This window comes from Hypanus sabinus, chromosome 17 (assembly GCF_030144855.1).
Source record: "Hypanus sabinus isolate sHypSab1 chromosome 17, sHypSab1.hap1, whole genome shotgun sequence".
Lineage (NCBI taxonomy): Eukaryota > Metazoa > Chordata > Chondrichthyes > Myliobatiformes > Dasyatidae > Hypanus > Hypanus sabinus.
In genome coordinates this window covers 13,783,544-13,804,372 of record NC_082722.1, presented here as the reverse complement: position 1 = coordinate 13,804,372, position 20,829 = coordinate 13,783,544, and the positions used below count along the sequence as shown (strand labels likewise).

General features: G+C 38.6%; 1 protein-coding gene across 2 annotated transcripts in view; it reads right to left on the bottom strand.

Moving 5' to 3' along the window:
* amfra (autocrine motility factor receptor a) overlaps positions 1–20,328 on the bottom strand; it is a 56,970-nt gene extending 36,642 nt beyond the window's left edge. The window contains exon 1 of one of the 2 annotated variants that reach the window (XM_059992553.1): positions 19,509–20,328. In XM_059992553.1, coding sequence (XP_059848536.1) covers positions 19,509–19,880 — 372 coding nt within the window. In that variant the 5' untranslated portion in view covers positions 19,881–20,328. The remainder of the gene's footprint in view (positions 1–19,508) is intronic. The other variant, XM_059992552.1, reaches the window with a different exon arrangement.
* Between the last annotated feature and the right edge of the window lie 501 nt (positions 20,329–20,829).

Genomic DNA, 20,829 nt, shown 5'->3' with positions numbered 1-20,829 from the left:
TATCGTCCAGTGCTTTCTGTTTCAGCTTATTAAAAAAACTGACTGATTTCTCCCTAAGTATAAGATAACTTAATGGAACACCATGCTTTGTACACCCATCAATCCACTCAAGCAATAGACTTTCCATTTTATCCATTATTGGATGCAGACTAAGAGAGACCACTTTGCTACGAGCAGAACCAACAGTAACATAGGCAGCTTTCAAGATTCTTTCTCTCTGCATATAAACAGTGCTAATGGTGGACGCAGGTAAGTTTAACGTGCAGACAATGTCCTTACTTCATTCACCATGATCAAAACACTTAATTATGTCTAGTTTTACACTAAGTGTAACACTCTTACAAGTTCTTTTAGGCTTTTCCGTTACCTTAGAACTCATCTCGCTAACGGATGTACAAAATAAATCGACATAAAGCACAGATGCTCACAGGCACGTGTTTAAGTAATGGCGGCTAGAATGCAGTTCCGGGGGAGGAGCTTGGCTGCTCGGGGGCGCGCGCTGCCTTTTTTCATAACAGTGAAAACACCTTCTGTTAGTGAAAACAGGTAACTAATGTAGGTCTTTCGTAACGGCGGAATGTCATAAAGCAAACGTTCGAAAAACTGGGATCACCTGTATTCAATACACCCAAATGTCATACTTCATCAAGAATGAAGCTGAAAACAGCAGAGTGTTCTGAGTAACTTTAGATGTACATGTTCATTTTGGGTTATGTCTCCATTAGGCTTGTTTACGTTCATGGGCGCAAGATAAGACGTCACTGGCGTCATCGCTAAGCAACGGTCTACTAAAGCAGCAATCTCTTGCAAGAGAGCTGTTGGGGTCTTGGGGTTAATGGGTTTGACCAGGTTTCTTTTCTTGTCTCTTTGATATGATTGTCTATGAGAACCGCTTTGCCTTTCTAATGCTGGAGGGGGGGGGCTGTTAATGTTCAGTGTCAGACATTGCTAAGTGACACTCACAGATGTTACAAAGTAAAGGGTTGTATGTGAGGGGTGGTGGGAAGGGGGTAACTCAGGGCTCCACCACCAACTTACAACAACAGATCCAGGGGAAGATGAGTAATACAGATAAATTAGAAAATCTTACTATTGTATCATGTAATGTTAGAAGATTAAACTCTCCCTACAAGCGCTCAAAGGTTTTAGATTTCTTACGCAGAAAGAAAATAGATATCGCGCTGTTACAGGAAACACATCTTAAACCTAATAACATTCGCAGAATTCAAAACCACTTTTATAAACCCGTTGTGGCATCAGCTGATGGTACTTGTACGAAAGGAGTTATGATATTAATGAGACATAGTATTAATGTATCAATTGAAGGGACTGGCGCCGACAACTAGCTTTTTGCTGTACATCCATTCAGGGTATAAAAGTTGCATTCATTAGCCTATATGTCCCAACTATATTAGCCTATATAACCTATATGCCTATATATTTTTTTCCCTTAATTACCTCACAATTATTGAAGTTAAGTGACTACGAACTATATGTTGGTTCAGACATGAATGCTTTGGTAAACAATAACCTCAATAAATCTTCCTCAACTATATCAAGCTCTCAAGAATCTGCTTCCAAAGCACTTAACCTTTTTCTAATGGATTTAAATTTAACTGTTATGTGGAGGGTGTATAATCCATCTGCTAAAGACTATACCTTCTTCTCCAGAAGACATAAAATTTTCTCTTGGATAGATTACTTTCTTATATCCTCCCGTTTGCTGCCTTTGGTACACTCGATAGAATTTTTGCCCAGACATCTATCTGATCACAACCCAGTCATATCTACTTTTAATTATGGCAAAATTAAAAATAAGGCTACTAGGTGGAGGTTTAACTCCACCCTTCTAAAAAAACAATGAATTTCTAACACAACTGAGAACAAAACTGACAGAATTTATAAATTTAAATAAAAAGTGTCTCGGATGTGACAGTGGTTTGGGTTTTGTCAAGGGTTTCTTGATCAAGGGTTTCATACGAAATAACGCCATATGGTTCAGTTCCCACCTATGTAAAAGCCAGCTTCAAAAGATCTCCACCCTAGAAGAACAAATGTAAGGTTTTGGAGAATGATCTCAAAAGGAGACACACCATAACAAAAGAAAATGAGCTCAAAACAAGTAGAATTAAATGATTTATTAAGAAGCAGGCCAGAATATAAGATCCATATAACCAAACATAAGTATTATGCAGAAGGCAGCAGACTGAGACATCTTTTGGCACCAAAGCTCAAAGAACAGGAAGCTAAAAGGTCTGTACCAGCTAAATGTGGAGTAGTATTTTCAGAGGAAATAAAGGAGATATTCAAGAATTATTTTAAAGAACTGTATACAAGTGGTTCAGTTCAGTTCCTTCTGAGAATGACTTCAAAGATTTTTTTAGTGGATTAGACCTCCCTACGTTGTCATTAGAGGACACCAAAACTCTAGACTCTATTACACTGGATGAGCTACTTAAAGCAGCCAAAGCTACAAATAAGGGCCGTACACCAGGTATAGACGGCATACCTGTGGAACTTTACCTAGCACTTTGGGATATTCTTGGACCAGTATGGTTAGAAACATTAAATTATGCTATTGGAAATTGTGCTTTCCATAGAGATCACAGTCCTGATTACAGTTATACAGTTATACACAAGCCCGGTAAGGATCTCTCGGATGTCAATTACTATCCAATCTCCTTGATAAATGCCGACCTCAAGATATTTTCCGAAGTCTTAGCCAGTAGATTTGAGACAGTAGTTGGGAAAATAATTAGCCCAGATCAAACAGGCTTTATCAGGGGATGTCTCGCATCTGATAATATTCACCAGCTCTTGCACATACTGAATGCAGCACATAAAATCCTGTCTGCCTTTGGCCTGCTATTTCCAGATGCTGAAAAAGTGTTCAATAGCCTTGAATGGCCACATCTTTGGAGAGTTCTAAAAGAATTTAAGTTCGGCAATAAATATATTAATATGATTCAAACACCGTATACTAATCCTTCAGCCAGAGTATGTGTGGGAGGAAGTTTCTCAGAGTTATTTGACATAGGATGGAGCACACGACAAGGGGACCCTCTGCTGCCCTTAATTTTCACTGCATCTATTGAACCGCTTGCACATTTAATTAGAAACTCTCCTCAGATCTCCCCTATTGCAATAGGTACAACATCACATTCAATATCACTTTACATGGATGACGCACTAGTTTATATGGCAAATGTTCAATAAACTCTCCCCTATGTTTTAAAAACACTAGAGCAATTTGGATTTCTTTCAGGATACAAAGTTAGTTTGTTAAAATCAGCACTGATGCTGATTAATACAGATAAAAGTAAGGTGTCTCTCTCTCCCCAGATTGTTACAAGAGAGGTCCTCTACTTAGGTATTAAATACTTCTCTTGTCTGTGGCTAAAACAAATTACTCTTTAATTTTGAAAAAAATAGAAGATATTAATAAATGGGGACACCCGCCAGTATCAGTCCCAGCCAGTCTATTGGTCATTAAAATGAACATCTTACCCCGCATTAATTTTATCAGCTCAATGATCCCATTTGTGCCTCCAGCAGAATATTGGCAAAAACTGGACTCCTTACTACAATACTATGTTTGGAATGGTAAATGACCCAATATAAAGTGGTCAGCTTTACAATTCAGAAAGTCAGATGGAGGATTGGCATGTCCAAATTTTAAATTGTATCACTGGGCATTTGTATTAAAAAGTCTTAGCTATTGGATGGAGGATGATAAAGTTTTGTCATGCAAAAATATAGAACAAGAGCTAACAGCACCAATAAGGTTGAAGGATTCTCTCCTTATAGGATGTCTACCAAAAAATGTGATTTGTATTATGGTCTAATTTTAACCCATATGTTACAAGTGTTTAGAGCAGCAGAAAATGTCCTAAAATTTAAAAGCGTATGGTGCAAATCATCTCCATTATGGAACAATAATCATTTTCTATCTGGGGGGAAACCATTCACTAACAGAACTTGGGAGGATAAAGGTATTATTACTCTTCAAGATATTAATGGGGCAAGTAATATCCTTAGCTTTCAAGAACTGGCATCTCAATATAATATTAATAGACACTTTTTTTCTACTTTAGAGTAAGATCAGCTTGTAAAGCCTACGGTGTTCCCTGGTGGGGGGGTGGGGGTCAGATTTAAAGGACCATCCCATTTTAAGTTGGATACAGAGTGCTCCAGGACAGAAAGTATCATATATCTATGATAAATTAAACTCCCAGAAATATATGCCCACATCAGGAATGAAAGCCTAGGATAGGGACATATCTGAATTGGGACAAGACTTAGACTGGGATGTGATTCAGGATAATGCTGCTGGTGCTTCGATAAACCCAAATCATCGGTATATACAATTGAAATTTTGTCATAGAGCATATCTAACACTGAGAATTAGACATCAAATGGAACTGGTTCCTGACCCATTTTGCCCCCACAGAACCATTGGCTCTTTTATACATGTTGTTTGGGATGGTCCAGGGGCTTTTGGTTTGTGGGGAAAGGTTATCAGCACACTTACAGAACTAACAGGGGTACAATTACCAATGGACACCGCTGTACATCTTCTAAATGATGACTCCCACCTTTTCATAATGGAAAAAATACACAAAGTCTGGCTGGCAGGCCTGTCTGCAGCTGAGAAGATTGTAATTCAGCGTTGGAAACCTCCCCATGATATTTCAAGTACTCACTGGCTTCGGAGCTTTTTGGACATTTCTTACCTGGAACTATAATCAGCAAGAATAAATGACGCATGACAAAACACAATCTTAATGTGGACAAATTTGATATTTAACTTAAAAGATCTTCTGTTAAAACAGGAATGCTCTGTCTGTGCATGCACTACTATTCAGTTGGTTGGTGGAGGGGAGACGGGTGGGGGAGGAGAGAGAGGAGTGGAAAGGGGGGTGGGGATGGGGATAAGAATGAGGGGTGGAGGGGAGATGGCGATGAGGGTTGGGGGTGGCTGGGTTAAACAGTCAAAATGTTATCAGCAGCTGGTTGTATTGAATGTAATTTGTTGGTGTTGAGATAAAAAATATTAATGATAAAAAAAATGAAGATTTAAAATTTAAAATAAAATTCTTAAAGTACACGATTTTAGCTATGGTTCCACTGACAAAATCATACAGTTTCTTTGCTTCATTGATGATTAACTGTTCTATTTCTACAAAACTTCTTGATTTAGCTACAGTATTCGGAATTCCTAAAGAAGTACAAAGTAAACTTTCCACCTGAAGTCAATTCCCTCACATGAGCTTCCAAAATGGAAAATCAAAATTGAACTCACAACACAGGAACATTACTTCCCAGAGCCCAGCAATTTTGACTTTTTTTTGAAAAACTAGTTACATTGCAGGCAGATAAATAAAATCACATCTAGGAACTTAGTGCCTTAGTTTCTATTATTCCATCGCATTAAAACAGGACTGAGAGTCACAGTGAAGTTATTTACTGGAGTTACATGAAAAACAACAACTTTAATTGCAAGGCCAAGTAACAGAATTTTTGGCTTAGCTGCATCATGCAATAGCATTCCTAAACAATGTCTTGTGAGTTCTCAGAATACAGAGCATGTGGCCCAACACAGACAATCTTTGCAGCCAGCTCTAAAGGGTATATATGGTACCCCCCAACCCACCCCCAGCCTCCAATAATATAAGTAGCACTCATCTAACCTTAGAGATGGGCACTTAATGAAAGTATGCCCCAATGTGGGAATGTCTCTCAAAGAAACAGAGGGCCCTGGAAAACTTGAAGGTTACCTATACAAGTTATGATGGTAAAAAGGCTCATCAGGGCCATGGGCAGGCAGACCTGACTGGAGATCATCAGCTAGTCTCCAAACAGATTGCATTACATTGAAGATTTCAATGCAAACAATTGGCCAAGCTAGCTGCTACTGAGACCAGCAGCAGCCACAACTGGCTAGTATGGCATTAAAGCTCCTAAGTGTGACTATGATCCCACCACTACGGGCAATGGAATGAATCTGTATTGAATGTGATCAGAAATTTCAATCAGAAAAAGAATGCAATTTGAGTGTTGACCCATCAAATACCATTGTTTGTGTGTAAATTGAATTGTTAAAACCAAAGTCTTCTGCAAGTGACCCTGTCTGCATAATAAAAGTCAGGTATCACACTGAATACAAATATTTTCCATGTTATCAGGAGGAAGTTTTGCTTCAGACAGAGGTAGTGCCAGAGCCAATCAAAATGCCACTTAAACAGAAATTCACGGGACCCAAGACAGTCAGTTTGAACAAAAGCTTTCTAATCTAGTTTTCATGCATTGTCAATAGCGGTTTTAGTTTTATGAAATTATGAAAAAAACTCAAGTTTATTACCATGAAAGTACATAACCAGGGTATGCCATGAAAATCAGCTTTTTGAAATAGCAGCATAACAAATTACAAACACAAATTAACAAACTGACATCAATATAAATTATACATAACATAAACAAGAATATTTTTAAAACTTAACACTTAAGAGTTCATTACATTTGCACTAGGCCAACAATTATGAAATATTGGTCAAGAAAATTACAGCTCATCTGGCTGGTCTCAACTCATAAAAACCTTAGAGCTATTACGAGGAAATCTGCAGATGCTGGAAATTCAAACTACCCACACAAAATGCTGGTGGAACACAGCAGGCCAGGCAGCATCCATAAGGAGAAGCACTGTCAACCTTTCAGGCCGAGACCCCTCGCCAGGAACTCGAAACATCGACAGTGCTTCTCTTTATGGATGCTACCTGGCCTGCTGTGTTCCACCAGCGTTTTGTGTGTGTTCTTAGAGCTATTATCTTTTTTTCTGTAATTTATTTTTTATTGAAGTTCATCATCAAACATTTCCATAAGATGTACTTCAGATATTGTCTTACAGCTATTTTCGTATTCCTTTTTACCCAAATAATAATATTCCCACTTTTTCTGCAAACATTAACACCTCCTCAACTACAATGTTGCAGCAATAACTACATTTTCTCACTTTATTGGTCATGCTGCTGTTCCAAATCATGATCTAAAAATACATCCTCAGTACTCAATTCTTTCCACCACTGCCCAGCATCAAACTTCAGTGGAATTCAATCTGCAGCCTCCTTTTGTACCACCCCTTTACATCACAGATAGGAGGCATTCAACACTCCTTCAGGCTGAAGCTCTTTCTCACCAATTTGCTCTTAACCACTTTCTCATCTTTGCATTGGTGGAATACCCACCTAACCAAGTGTTGGCCCATGCCATCTGCCAATTCAGCAGCTATCACTGATATCTGCTTCTTGCACTCAAAAACATGCTCACAGGGGGACGTCACATGATGACGTAGGATCGAGACACTGGAACCCAGCCCTCCCGTAAAAAAATCAATAAATTAACGTTTAAGTGAAGAAATGTTAGTCAATACTTTCTTAAGGTTACTTATAAACTACGCCAGATTGTTTTAAGCTATGCCTCATAAACAGAGGATGAAGAAAACTACTACCGTGAAGACAGCTCGAGTTGGAACAGAATCAAGGCCTACTTAACCGAAGAACCGCGGACTCAGGTACAATACATCACCGGCGAAACAGAACAGGAAACTGCGGCAGCATCGGCTATTTCTAAAGGAAAAGGTCAACGAGAATTATGCAAACGTAAAGGAACGAGCATGCGCAAACGAGAGCAACCAGAACTACAAATCTCAGCTGCGACTGAAACTGAAAGTGAATCTGAGAGAGAGTCAGATTCTCTGGAAAAATCAGACGAAGATGGAGATGAAAGTTCCTCTGAAAATATAAAAAAGACTTTGAGGCAAATAATGCATAAATTAGAAAAATTAAATGCATTAAAAGTAATTAAAAGTAACCAAAAAGTAATTAAAGAAAAAATGATAAATATGGAGACTATGTTTGATAAAATGACAAAGAAACAGGAAAAAATGGAAAAGAAAATTACAGATTTGGAAATTAAAATGGAAGATATGGGTGGAAGAATGAAGAAAATGGAAGATGATAATAATGCCTGGACATCAGAAAGAAAACAACTCGTGGAAAAAATTGATAAGCTTGAAAATTTTAGTAGACGCAATAATATTAAAATTGTTGGACTTAAAGAAGACACCGAAGGAAAAGACCCAATAAATTTTTTTCAAAAATGGATCCCTGAAAAATTGGAAATGGGAAAAAAAACTTCAATTGAGATTGAAAGGGTGCACAGAGCCTTAAGGCCAAGATTTCAAGATGATCAAAATCCACGATCAATTTTGATAAGATGTTTAAGATACCAGGATAAAGAAAAGATTCTGAGGGCGGCTGCCCAAGGTGCCAAAAGAAGAAAGGGTCCATTGATGATAGCAGAGAAACCAGTTCTTTTTTATCCTGATATAAGTTATAACCTTTTGAAGAGAAAGAAAGAATTTAATTCAGCTAAAAAGGTTATAAATTTTTAATGCGTCACCCAGCAACACTGATAATTTTTTTGGAGGAGGGAAAAAGATTTTTTTCCGATTATCGAGATGCGGAGGTGTTCGCACAAAAACTTCCATCTATTCGCTAATTAAACGTAGAGACTTCTAAAAGTAATGGTAAAAGACGAAGACAGAGATAGCGAATGGAACTGATGGACATTTAAGGATGATACAAGGGAGAAAAGTAAAATTTTAGAAATATTAATTGAGAATAATTTTTTTTTTCTTATATATATACTTTTTTTTGTTGCGGGGGGGCTGGGGAGCTTTGCATTGGTTACTACGGGATTCACGCGTGTAATCATGGCGATTGCCATGACCCGTACAATAGAGGGGGGTAATGTGTTTTTTTTCTTTCACAACATTAGTAGGGGGGTATTTTGTTTTTTTTCTTTATACTCTATTTTTCTTCTATTCTTTTGCCGGGATGATTGGTGGGGACACACATAGCAACATGGAGACTTCTAAAAAGATTTCCCAGGATACCACGAAAGTTGAAAGATTAGGCATTATTATAGATTGGAGTAACATAATTAAAAACAATGACTAATTTATTGAATTTTTCAAGTTTTAATGGTAATGGGCTTAATGGACCGGTAAAAAGAAAAAGAATTTTAACATATATTAAAAAAATGAAAATAGATATAGCTTTCTTACAAGAAACTCATTTAATGGACATAGAACATCAGAAAGGGATAAAACCGAAACTCAAACTAAATAAATATCAGAAAGAATTCATAAAAATTGCACTGGCAGTAGCCAAAAAGCTATTGCAGTTACTTGGAAATCGGATACATATTTAAGTATAGATTGTTGGAAGAAAGAAATTTATGGCTAATTCCATTAGAAAAAATTATTTATAATTTAAGAGATAAATATGAAGCATTTCTGAAAATTTGGTGCCCTTATTTACAAAAGACAGGACTAAATATATAGGTGTTCTGAAGATGAAACAATTGGTTACTTGGGGAAAGAAATAAATATATATACTAAAGTTATTACGAACTCCATGGAGCATGTGGAGATCTTCCAACAACCAGGCACTCTTACTTTTTTTCTTTCTTTCTTTCTTTCTTTCTCTTTTTTTATATATAGGGAAGTTAGGGGGGAGGGGTTAAGGGGAGAGGGGAAGGGTTATATACATTTTTTTCATACTTTACTCTGTAATCACTTAAAAACACAATAAAAAAAGTTTTCAAAAAAAAACATGCTCACTGGTAAACAAGGTACTTTCCATCAATATTATTATAGATGATCATGACACAATCTTGAAAAAAATCAACCAACTGCTTATGCTATTTACTCTGAAATAAGGCTATATATAAATTGGAACAAACACTGCAATAAATGCAGCCAACATTAGTTATTTAGCACAAATACATTGTCCTCTTCCTACTCAAGGCATTCACAAAGTGGCAATTCCAGACCAAACTTGAATTACTGAAGGATGCTTGACAGCTGTGCCAGAGCTTGAATGCTATCACTCCTTACAAAGTGAAATCAAGCAGCACAGGTGAGAACAAGGCTTCGCTCCCAGATGAGCTCAATGTCTTCCATGCTCGCTTTGAACTTCATGAACTCCCACAGCCCCCGATGACTCTATGACTTCAGTCTCCGAAGCTGACACAAGAGTAGCCTTCAGGACGGTGAACTCATTGAAAGCCTCCGGGCCAGATGGGGTACCTGGCTGAGTACTAAAGACCTATGCTGATCAAATGGCTGGAGTGCTCACCAATAACTTCAACCACTTGCTTGAGCAATCTGAGGTACCCACCTGGTTCAAGCAGGCTTCACTTATAGTGGTGCCCAAGAAAAACGTGATAACCTGTCACAATGACCATCGTCCAGTAGCATTTACATCCACTATGATGAATTACTTTGAGAAGTTGACGATGAAATATCAAATCCTGCCTGAGAAGATACTTGGACCTTCTGATCCAAGGTACTTAGATCTGCTCTAATTCACCTACTGTCACAACGGATCCACGGTTGCTGTCATTTCATTGGCTTTTCACTCAACCCTGGGATATCTAGACAGTAAAGATGCATAAATCAGGATGTTCTTTATCAACTGCACCCCAGCATTCACTACTATCACCTCCTCAAAACTAATCAATAAGTTTCAATACCTAGGCCTTAATACCTCCTTGTTCAATTGGATTTTCCTCACTTGCAGACCCCAGTCAGTTCAGATTGGTAACAACATCTCTTCCCAAATCTCCATCAACATCAGTGCACCACAAAACTGCGTGCTTAGCCGCCTGCTCTACTCACTTTATGCTTATGACTGAGGCTAAGCACAGCTCCAAAGCCATACTTAAGTTTGCTGACAACACCACTCTTGTTGGTTGAATCAAGGATGGTGACAAACCAGCTTAAAGGAGGGAGACTGAAAATCTGGCTGAGAGATGCAATAACAACAACCTCTTATTCAAGATCAGGTAGAACATACAAGGTAAATGGTAGGGCACTGAGGAGTGCAGTGGAACAGAGGGATCTAGGAATACAGATACAAAATTCCCTAAAAATGGCGTCACAGGGTAGTAAAGACAGTTTTTAGTACATTGGCCTTTATAAATCAACGTATTGAGTATAAGAGTTGGAATGTTATGGTGAGGTTGTATAAGGCATCGGTGAGGCCAAATTTAGAGTATTGTGTGCAGTTTTGGTCACCGAATTACAGGAAGCATATTAATAAGGTTGAAAGAGTACAGAGAAGGTTTACAAGAATGTTGCCAGGACTTGAGAAACTGAGCTACAGAGAAAGGTTGAATAGGTTAGGACTTTATTCCCTGCAACATAGAAGAATGAGGGGAGACTTGATAGAGGTATATAAAATTATGATGGGTATAGATAGGGTGAATGCAAGCAGGCTTTTTCCACTGAGGCTAGGGGAGAAAAAAACCAGAGGACATGGGTTAAGAGTGAAGGGGGAAAAGTTTAAAGGGAACATTAAGAGGCACTTCTTCACACAGAGAATGGTGGGAGTGTGGAATGAGCTGCCTGATGTTGTGGTAAATGCAAGCTTATTTTTAACATTTAAGAAAAGCTTGGACAGGTACATGGATGAGAGGTGTATGGAGGGATATGGGCCAGCTGCAGGTCAATGGGACTAGGCAGAAAAATGGTTCGACGCAGCCAAGAAGGGCCAAAAGGCCTGTTTCTGTGCTGTAATGTTCTATGGTTCTATGGTCAGTACGACCAAGAAACTGAATATTGAGGTCAGGAGAAGGAATCGTATGCCAGTCCTCATCAGAGGATCAGTGAAGCAGTAAGTCAGCATCTTTAAATTCATCATTTCAGAGGACCTATCCTGGGCCTAGCACGTAAATGAAATTCAAAAAAGCACAGCAGTGCGACTATTTCCTTAGAACTTTGTGAAGATTGGCATGACATCTTAAACTTGGCATGATAAACTTCTCTTGACATGTGGTGGAGAGTATATTGACTGGTTGCATCATGGCTGGGTATGGAAATACCAATGCTCTTGACAAAATCCTACAAATAGTAGTGAATACAACTTAGTCCATCATGGGTAAAGCCCTCCTCACCATTGAGGGCATCTACACTGAGCGCTTTTTCAGGAAAACAGCATCTATTAAAGAACCTCACCACCTAGGCCATGCTCTCTTCTCACTACACGTTGTTTTTATTGTCTTTTGCACGAAGATTGTTTGTCTGTCCTGTTGGGTGCTGTCTTTCATTGATTCTGTTACTGAGTATGCCTGCAAGAAAATTAATCTCAGGTTTGTATTTGGTGACGTATATAGTTTGATAATAAATTTGCATTCAACTTTGAACCCTACAGTAATGCAACATTTTCACTGCTTTTACAATGAATGACATTTTTAATAAAGTTGTGAAACCAATCCATATTAATTCATTATGCCTTCCATAAAAGTAAACTGTTACTTAGTCAGAAATCTTCATTTCTACCTAGCAATCGTGGTGTTAGCAGACAATCCAAACTTAGTTACATATTTAACCCAGAGAGAAGCTTTCAATCACAAACAAAAACTAATACTTGCACCTCTGACTTTTTTTTGCTACCTCAACTCTTGCAACCAAGAACCCAGACACTTAATTATTTTTAGATGTGACCTTTCCAATGCACACATAACCACCCTATGCCCCACCCCAAGCAAACTTCAGATCATTCTAAACACTGTCACCTGTGTCCCAACATGAATAACGTTCAATTAACCAATCACTCCTGGGATTGCCAAGCAGATGAGTAAGCATTGGCACAATGTCCAATTATTCATCCTGGTCATCAGATCTCACTCCTCCCTATTACTGACCTCCAATGTTATCTTGTCCAAACTTGAAAGATGCTAAAATGCCTGCATGTTTTCAATTCACGTTTTAAACATCTAGCTTTCACTTATCCCATTGATAATCATGCGAAGGCCATGCCATACCTCCAGAGCCCCAGTAAATTTTATTTCAATATTATCTTTAATGCCAGCATTTGATCAAGTATTTTGTCAACTGGCTTTGCCATTCATTGTCGTTCTGTCAATTTTGTTTTAAAGCATTCCAGTGAAATACCTTGAGGCTATATTCTTTGACATACCTGTAGCTATTGTTTGCTTCCACAGGTTACCTTGCAATTATACTTCAGCCAACACAATTGCAAGTCACAAAACAGTAAATCACAAAAAGATAAAACATGCATTTTATTACTTCACTATGATGACAACAACTTTGACCGCTGCTTCAAAAGGAAATAATAAATCAAATCCACATAATTATTCACCACATAATGTCAAAGACATTCTCCTCACCCAAGCTGTCTGCAGCAAATCCAACGGTTTTATAACCCTTATTCTCTGGAGAAATAGTGACAGAAAATAGAGGAAACAATAAAACTGGAAATTCTCAAGAAATCTCTGATGATTTTCTTTGTTCCATCCTTGCCAGAATTTACAGCTTAACAAGAAATATGTATCCTAGCCCCCAGTATTTTCTGGCAATATCATTATGGTAAGTGGGATTGGATTGAAACAGATCTGGCAGCAGCTAAACATCATATCCTTGACTCAACTATCCTCAACTATTCAGAAGAGAAAGCCAACCCTTGTACAATGTTGATTTATGTGTCAGGAGTAGTAATGCATGGTAGCACAGCAGTAGTGTAACTCTTTACAGCACCAGCTCTTACCAAACTGGGTTCAATTCCCACCACCATTTGAAAGGAATTTGTACACTCTCCCCATGACCATGTGGGTTCGCCCACCCCCACCCCAGAGTGTTACCGGTTTCCTCCCATATTACAAAGACATACAGCTAGGGTTAGCTACGTTGGTGCCAAGAAGCATGGTGACACAAGCAAGCTGGCCCCAGCACAATCTTCGGACTTATTGGTTGTTGACGCAGACAATGCATTTCACTGTATGTTTTGATGTTTTCAATATCCGTATGACAAATTACTAAAGCATTACATGAAAAACAGTTGTCAATAAGAATCTACATTATGCAATCAAACAAGTACTGCTAAACATCGAACGCAGTATTAGTTAAACAGGGGTGTGATCTTACAACACAGCCAACCAATTCATACGATCCTATTCAGTCACAAACTGTGGTACAGGTTTCCCCCACTATCCAAAGATAGAGTGTTCCTATGAAACCATTTGTAAACTGAAATATCATAAAGCAAAGAAGCAATTACCATTAATTTACATGGGAAAAATTTCTGAGTGTTCCCAGACCCAAAGAATAACCTACCAAATCATACCAAATAACACATCAAACCTAAAATAACATGAACATATAGTAAAAGCAGGAATTATATGATAAATACACAGCCTATATGAAGTAGAAATATTGTAGGTACAGTGTAGTTTCACTTACCAGAATCGGGAAGACAGCAAGCCAAAACAGATCTGTGGCTGTGGGGTTGGGGGGGGGGGGGGGAGAAGAGAAAAAAAAAAATCGGCATGCACACACAAGCACACGTACACGCATGTGCACACACCTGCCCGCACAAGACTTCACCGGTCATGGTAGTATTTCTCGCGGTAAACACACATTTAAAGCAGATGTCTTTTTTCATATCAGCGAAAATCCTCTTTCAGTCAGCAAAGACAGGTACTAATGTAGGGCTTTTGAAACAGCGAGGTATCATAAAGCAAACATTGGAAAAACAGGGGCCACCTATAATTATATAATGTGGTAGCTGATAGCAGCCATGTAAATAGGGAGATCATTACTAAAAGTTTAAGTGTTTTACATCAATTTTAGTCAGATGTGTGAAACAGGTGTTCCACTCTCATCCCAATATCCATATTATTACGCAGATCAATTTTTATTCAATATACAATCTAAGGAACAATTAACCATGTTGGAATTAGTAAAGGTTATGAATCCCAAAATGATTCCAATTGTGACGCTGTAGTGGAAGTCTTCAGAATGACTTGCCAATTTCGTTAAACTTCCAGTATGCAACACTGAAATTTAACCAAGAGAAAGAGAAGAATAATTCAGGTACAACCCACCCAGAAAATGCAATCTAGATCCTGACCACTATCAAAACTTCACTTTGCCATACATCAGCACCATTGCTGATCTCACCTTTGCCTCTTCACCTTGACTCTCTTAAAGCAAAAAAAAATGTACATCATTGATTCCCCCAATGAATCTATTCAAGTTGCTTAGTGACCATAACATTTTACAAAAGAATTCCTGATATTTATGGCTCTCACAAAAAAAATCTATTTTAAATGCAAGATTCAAGATTCCATTGCTCAAAACTGTCCCTATAGGCCTCTCCAAGTACATATTTCACTCAAGAAGAGGATATATCCTCTTAGGATTTACACTGGTGAGCCTACACAATATTTCATGCATCACCACAATTTTTCCTCATCTCAATTCCTTCATGTCATGAATCATCCTAGAGAACCTTTTCTGTACTGTGCCTCCAAAGCATACATTCATCCGTAAATAAGGAGACCAAATTCTAAGGCTGATCTCAATACTCCACACAGTAATGGGGAAATCTACTATTGATACAAAGCCCAATCCCTCTGCAACACTCTAGTCAGTTAGCAAATTAAAATGACCAGCAAAAAAAAAAAAGGCTTTGTTTGGCCCCTATGGCCTGTATACATACATATACTCCAAGATAGCAGTAATCCAGTTTATATTTAACTCTCTCCAACGTAGATGAGCAATTTTATTATGACTGAATGTAGCACACTTACACTTCTTCCACTTATAAATTGCTGATTAATAGAGATGGTAAAACAGATCAGGGTAGGTTGCAGCCTTCCAAAATTAATATTGAGCTCTAACTTCAAGTCAGTGGCTTTATGACCATTTCTGCTGCAGGTTGTCCATCTACAATTTGGCTTAAGAGTTTTCTCTCTTTTATCACAGTCTGTACTCATCCTACATTTTCAAGACTTTACTCTATGTCTACATTATCACTCTCCAACTAAGGTCATCGACCATAATATACCTGCATGGCAACCATGCTGCTACAGATATTTCATGTGCCCTGTCTCCAAGTTTCTTTTAAACTTAACGTGAACTTACTTTGTCTGTTGGACAAAGTATCTTTGACCTGAAATTGTTAGCCATTTTGCTTTCCAGAATGCTTTCTGACCTGAAAAGTTTCTCCAGTATCTTGTTAAAGTTGGAACATTCTCTGCTTATATCCACCTTTCCCAAAATATACTGAGCCGACAGTATCCAGCAAAACATATGAATTGTAAATACATGTTGTTTTACATAACCTTCATAAACATCAGAAAAAATCCTCATTATTCATATAAATTAATAAAGTCAGCAAGCTTGAAATGCTATGCTTTTGAACACCCACCCAGCATTTTTTTCTTATTCCAAACTGAATAAACTATCACAACTAAAGAACAGCTCCAAACTATTTCTGGAATCCAGACTACTTACAAGGACAAAAACATAACAGCATACATACAAAGTTCTTTACCAAAGCACAAGACAAAAGATTTTGGGTGCAAGTCATAAATTTGATGCCAAACTTTATCAATTCACGAAGCAGAAAGCAGCTTCAGTTTAAAATGGTCAACAGTCCAAAGTTTAATTTTTACCCTTCAACTTCCTCACTGTGCTACTGGCATTACAGTACTCAATTTAGAACAGCTACACCCAGGCCATAACAAACCTTGCAACTGAACTGCAATGTATTTTCCTAGAGTAATTTAACAACTTAAGATAGCAATAAGTAAGGAGTCACACGCGCACACACACACACACACACACACACACACACACACACACAATTAGTTCTATCCTACTTAAAATCATTACGAGGAAATATGTTATCCAGCACAAAGCCATTGGACCAAACAGACTCATCTAGGTTGTACCTTGAACCTCTTTTTTTATTTATAGATACACCACTGAGATTGAGGTATCTATATGCTTCTGCTCAGAATCTCCCCCCCCCCCCCCCCACCACTTGTCATTTTGCATCTCTCAGTATACTCTCTTCCAAAATGTAACAGCTATTTCTCTGCCTTGAAGTTTTACCTGGACAATTTAGCAATTTGTCCCAAAGCTGCTTAGCCTTCTTTTCACACTATTTCAGAAAAAAAGGTATTCTTCATCCAACCCTCATCCATGGAAATAAAAGATCTTATCATAATATATATATTTAGGCCTTCATGTTCTAGCCTCTAGCACAGTTTTTTTGTTTGGTTATCACTTCCTGTATACAAGTTGTATTTATATAATTTCCTGGGTTAATTTGGATTTTGTTTTCAAGCACACAGTGGAAAGACATCTATCTCCATCCCCTCTTTATTTGCCCTTGAAGCAGCAATATCTTTTCACAAGTAAGATTTCATAAAAAACCCTGAAGAAGCTTCTGCCCCGGGTGATTTTTGAGGAAGTGTTTAACTCACTGCATAGTTTTGTATATACGCACTACAAGCGTAGTGCGTACTACCCATCCAAAACCATTAGCCATGATGTTTCCTTTTAAGCAACTTCCTCCACATGCAAAACACAAAACTAGGAGAACAAAATAGGAACAAGAGAAACAAAAATGCCCTCAAACCGCTCCATTATTCCAGCTGATCCCAAAAACCAAACTACTTCTTCACTTCCTTTCATCTATTCCTCAAATCCCTGTGTGCTAAGTGCACTTATCTGGGCCTTCAAAATTCCTGAGACATCCACAGGTTGATTTTCTCCATCACTCAGTTATCTATTATTAATTTTGTGCAGGTCTCCATTTCTCCCACAATTTTCCTGAAAGCCATTACAGTTACTACTTTTCAATCCACTGGATGCAGGAAGTGTTGGAAAATCATGAACAATACATCTGAGGTCATGATCCTTATCTTTAAACTCTGATCACAATCAGATTGCAGGGACCAATCATTTACAATGTTGTTAATTTATCCAGTTTTTGCTCCTACTGCAAACTTTAATCCTCATTGTTTTCTGTCACGATATGGAGAGTAAAAATGAAAATACTTGATATTTAGGGTATTCCTCTGTTCTGCATTCTCATTCCTTCTAAATAGAAAAGGACGCAAGTTTACAATTCCTACTATAACAAATGATACTTTCTTTTCTTGCTACTTACATTCATCCTGTTATTCTACCTAATTTTTGATAACCCTTTGATGTATACTGAAACTCCTACAAGTCCCAGGCATCTGGCAATGCTACAAGCCTCTTAAATCCAAATCTATGCTTAATCTCCAGGATAAATTATTTTTCTCAAGGAAATATAATCATCTGTAAGTATACTTTATACTAAAGATACATCTGTCTTTGCACATCTTTCCTAATTATGAACCAATTTCCAAATTTACCCAAACCAACAATTGTATAAACATGTAATTAACATTTCATTGGAACAGCTGTATGCTTTTTAGAACTACTTCTGGTCAATTACTGATTTACACATTTGCTGACTTTAGCAAAGGAAGAATTAGAATTTGCATACAAAAGGATGGATGGATTAAATGCAAGGACGACTTGCAATTGCTGTCTTGTGATTCTCTACTGAACTGTGTGAGCAAAGGTAACAGTTAAACTCAATTGTGATACTCCAAGTTCTCTGAACTGCTTTCAACATCTAGGTCAAGATATCCAACAACAGATATCAAAATATTTTCATAACAGCCTTTAAGTAGGAAGGGGAAAAGCAACAACGGTGGCGTAGTATGGTTACTGTGCCGACTTCAAATTCCATCATCATCTGATACAATGGACACACGTCTTTGGCACTTACTGCCTATAAAACATAATGCAGTCAGGCTTAAAAAGTTTCAAGAGAAAATAACTCTTCAAATGTTTGCTGAAAGTATCTTCAACAGGTCAAGAGTTTGCAAGCTATATTTGACAGATTCCATCCATACTGAAGTAACCTGAAGGGCATTTCTAGTTGCTAACTCACTGCAATACAGGGTACATCTATTGTCTATTTATAAAAATCCGATCTTTTACATTGTTTTTCTGAGCTGACTATATATCCACTCATTGACAAAATTCTTTAAAGAATTTTTTTAAAACTTTGGACACGTTTCAACTTAACACAACGGAACTTCCTAAACCCGTACACTATAGAATTCAAAGGCAGTGAAAAAGTGATCAGTTTCCAGAGCTGAAGTTTGAAACACGTAACATTTAGAATGTTGTAATCCAAAGTGCATGATCCATTTCAGCAAATGGTTTGAGGATTCACATATGAATTCTTAAAAAGAAAACAACGCGGTGTTGAAATGGCATGTAAAGTAAAAGTTTTATTTTCAGAATATTAGATTCCTCGCGACAGCGAAAGGTAGCTCGTTAGGCGAGTATTATATGATTATTGCCAATTTTACTTCTAATTCAACATTGTACTATTGAAAAGTTCACTATTAACTCCGATAGTAAACATAAAATCATTTATTTGTTTCAAATTTCACAGATCTGGAAGATTCGGAGAAAAGAGCAACTCCTTGCAATGTTTTGCTCCGTGAAATCGTGAAGGTTGGACAGAAACCTTCAGGTTCAGGTTTCCGGAGGCGGGCTGATGGGAGGAAACACAAACACTCACCCAAATGCACCAGCCGTCTGATACCAGGTACCAGGCCATCTCCAGGACAAAACCGTGGCCTTCAGCCCACTCCGGTCTGCCCAATGATCCCAGATCGGCTTCACCTAGATCGGCGGGGGTGCCGTGCTGCGCAGCTTGCCCTCCGGTATCACCCTCTTCCGCCACAGGCTGGTCGACACTCATGGCATCAGTAGGGGCGGCAGGACCGAGGTTGGGGGGCTGGTGACGGGGGACAGAGATCGGGACGGGCACCGGCGGCAGACTGAGGTGGGAGTAGGCGCTGAACAGGCTAGCGGACAGCAGCACGGCGCTAAGAGCAGTGTACGTCCTCAGACTGGGCCAAGGGAAGCGCTCGAGGAAAAGCAACGGCATGTTCGGGCCGAAACTGGTGTCCGGCAACGGAGAACAGTCCACGCCGCCGTTACGATGGCGTACTGCCCCACTGTCTCTTCCGCTCCCGGTTTCTAGCCGCGGCGGTGATTCAGCGACGTCGCCATCAGCCAGAGGACCAGGCGGCGGATGTGTTGGAAACGCCCGGAAGTGAAACGTCGGAGCTGTCTTTATAATTCAGAGACCGTGCCGAAGGGGCGAGGTCACGTTGTCATGGACAACGGTCTCCGTTGTCAGTCTATCAGGCTGCAAGTTAGTCTTGTACTTAGAAGTATTAGTGATTAGTATTAGTACTTAGTGATTACATACGATAACCTAGTGTAAGCAAGAGGAACTCAGCGGTCAGGAAGCATCCATGGAGGGAAATAAACAATGGACTCTTCGGGCCGAGACCCTTCATCAGCACTGAACTTTTTTTAAAAAAAGTTATCGTTGCATCGTCTTGCAGAGCACTCCTGTGAATGAGTATCCTGTGTGCAATTTATTTGTGTGGGCAAGCAGTGTTGCTTGGGTTTCTAGCAACTGCAGATTTTCTCTGGTTCCCGACGAACAAGGAAGCTTTGTGATGGACCTGACTTATAACGCAGGATATTCATATAGGACCTAAGACATGGGAAATAAACATTTGATCCAAGAGTTTGAACCAATAATATTTCCCCTGTCGTTGCTGCCTGACATGCTGAGTCCTTTGCACCGGATCCCTGCAATGGAAATCTCTGCTGTCTCCACTGCGTTGTCACTTTCACCCCTCCCTTTCCTCCCTCACCTAAAGCAACAATTTAATCATCTCTTCTCTCCCTCTTTGATAAATATCTAGCCTCCCTTTAAATCAATCTATACAATTAATTTCAACCACTGCCTTCAATCTGACCATTAGAAAGTTCTTGACAAGAATTTTGGACCCAATAAAGCTTGCAAAATTCCTATTCAC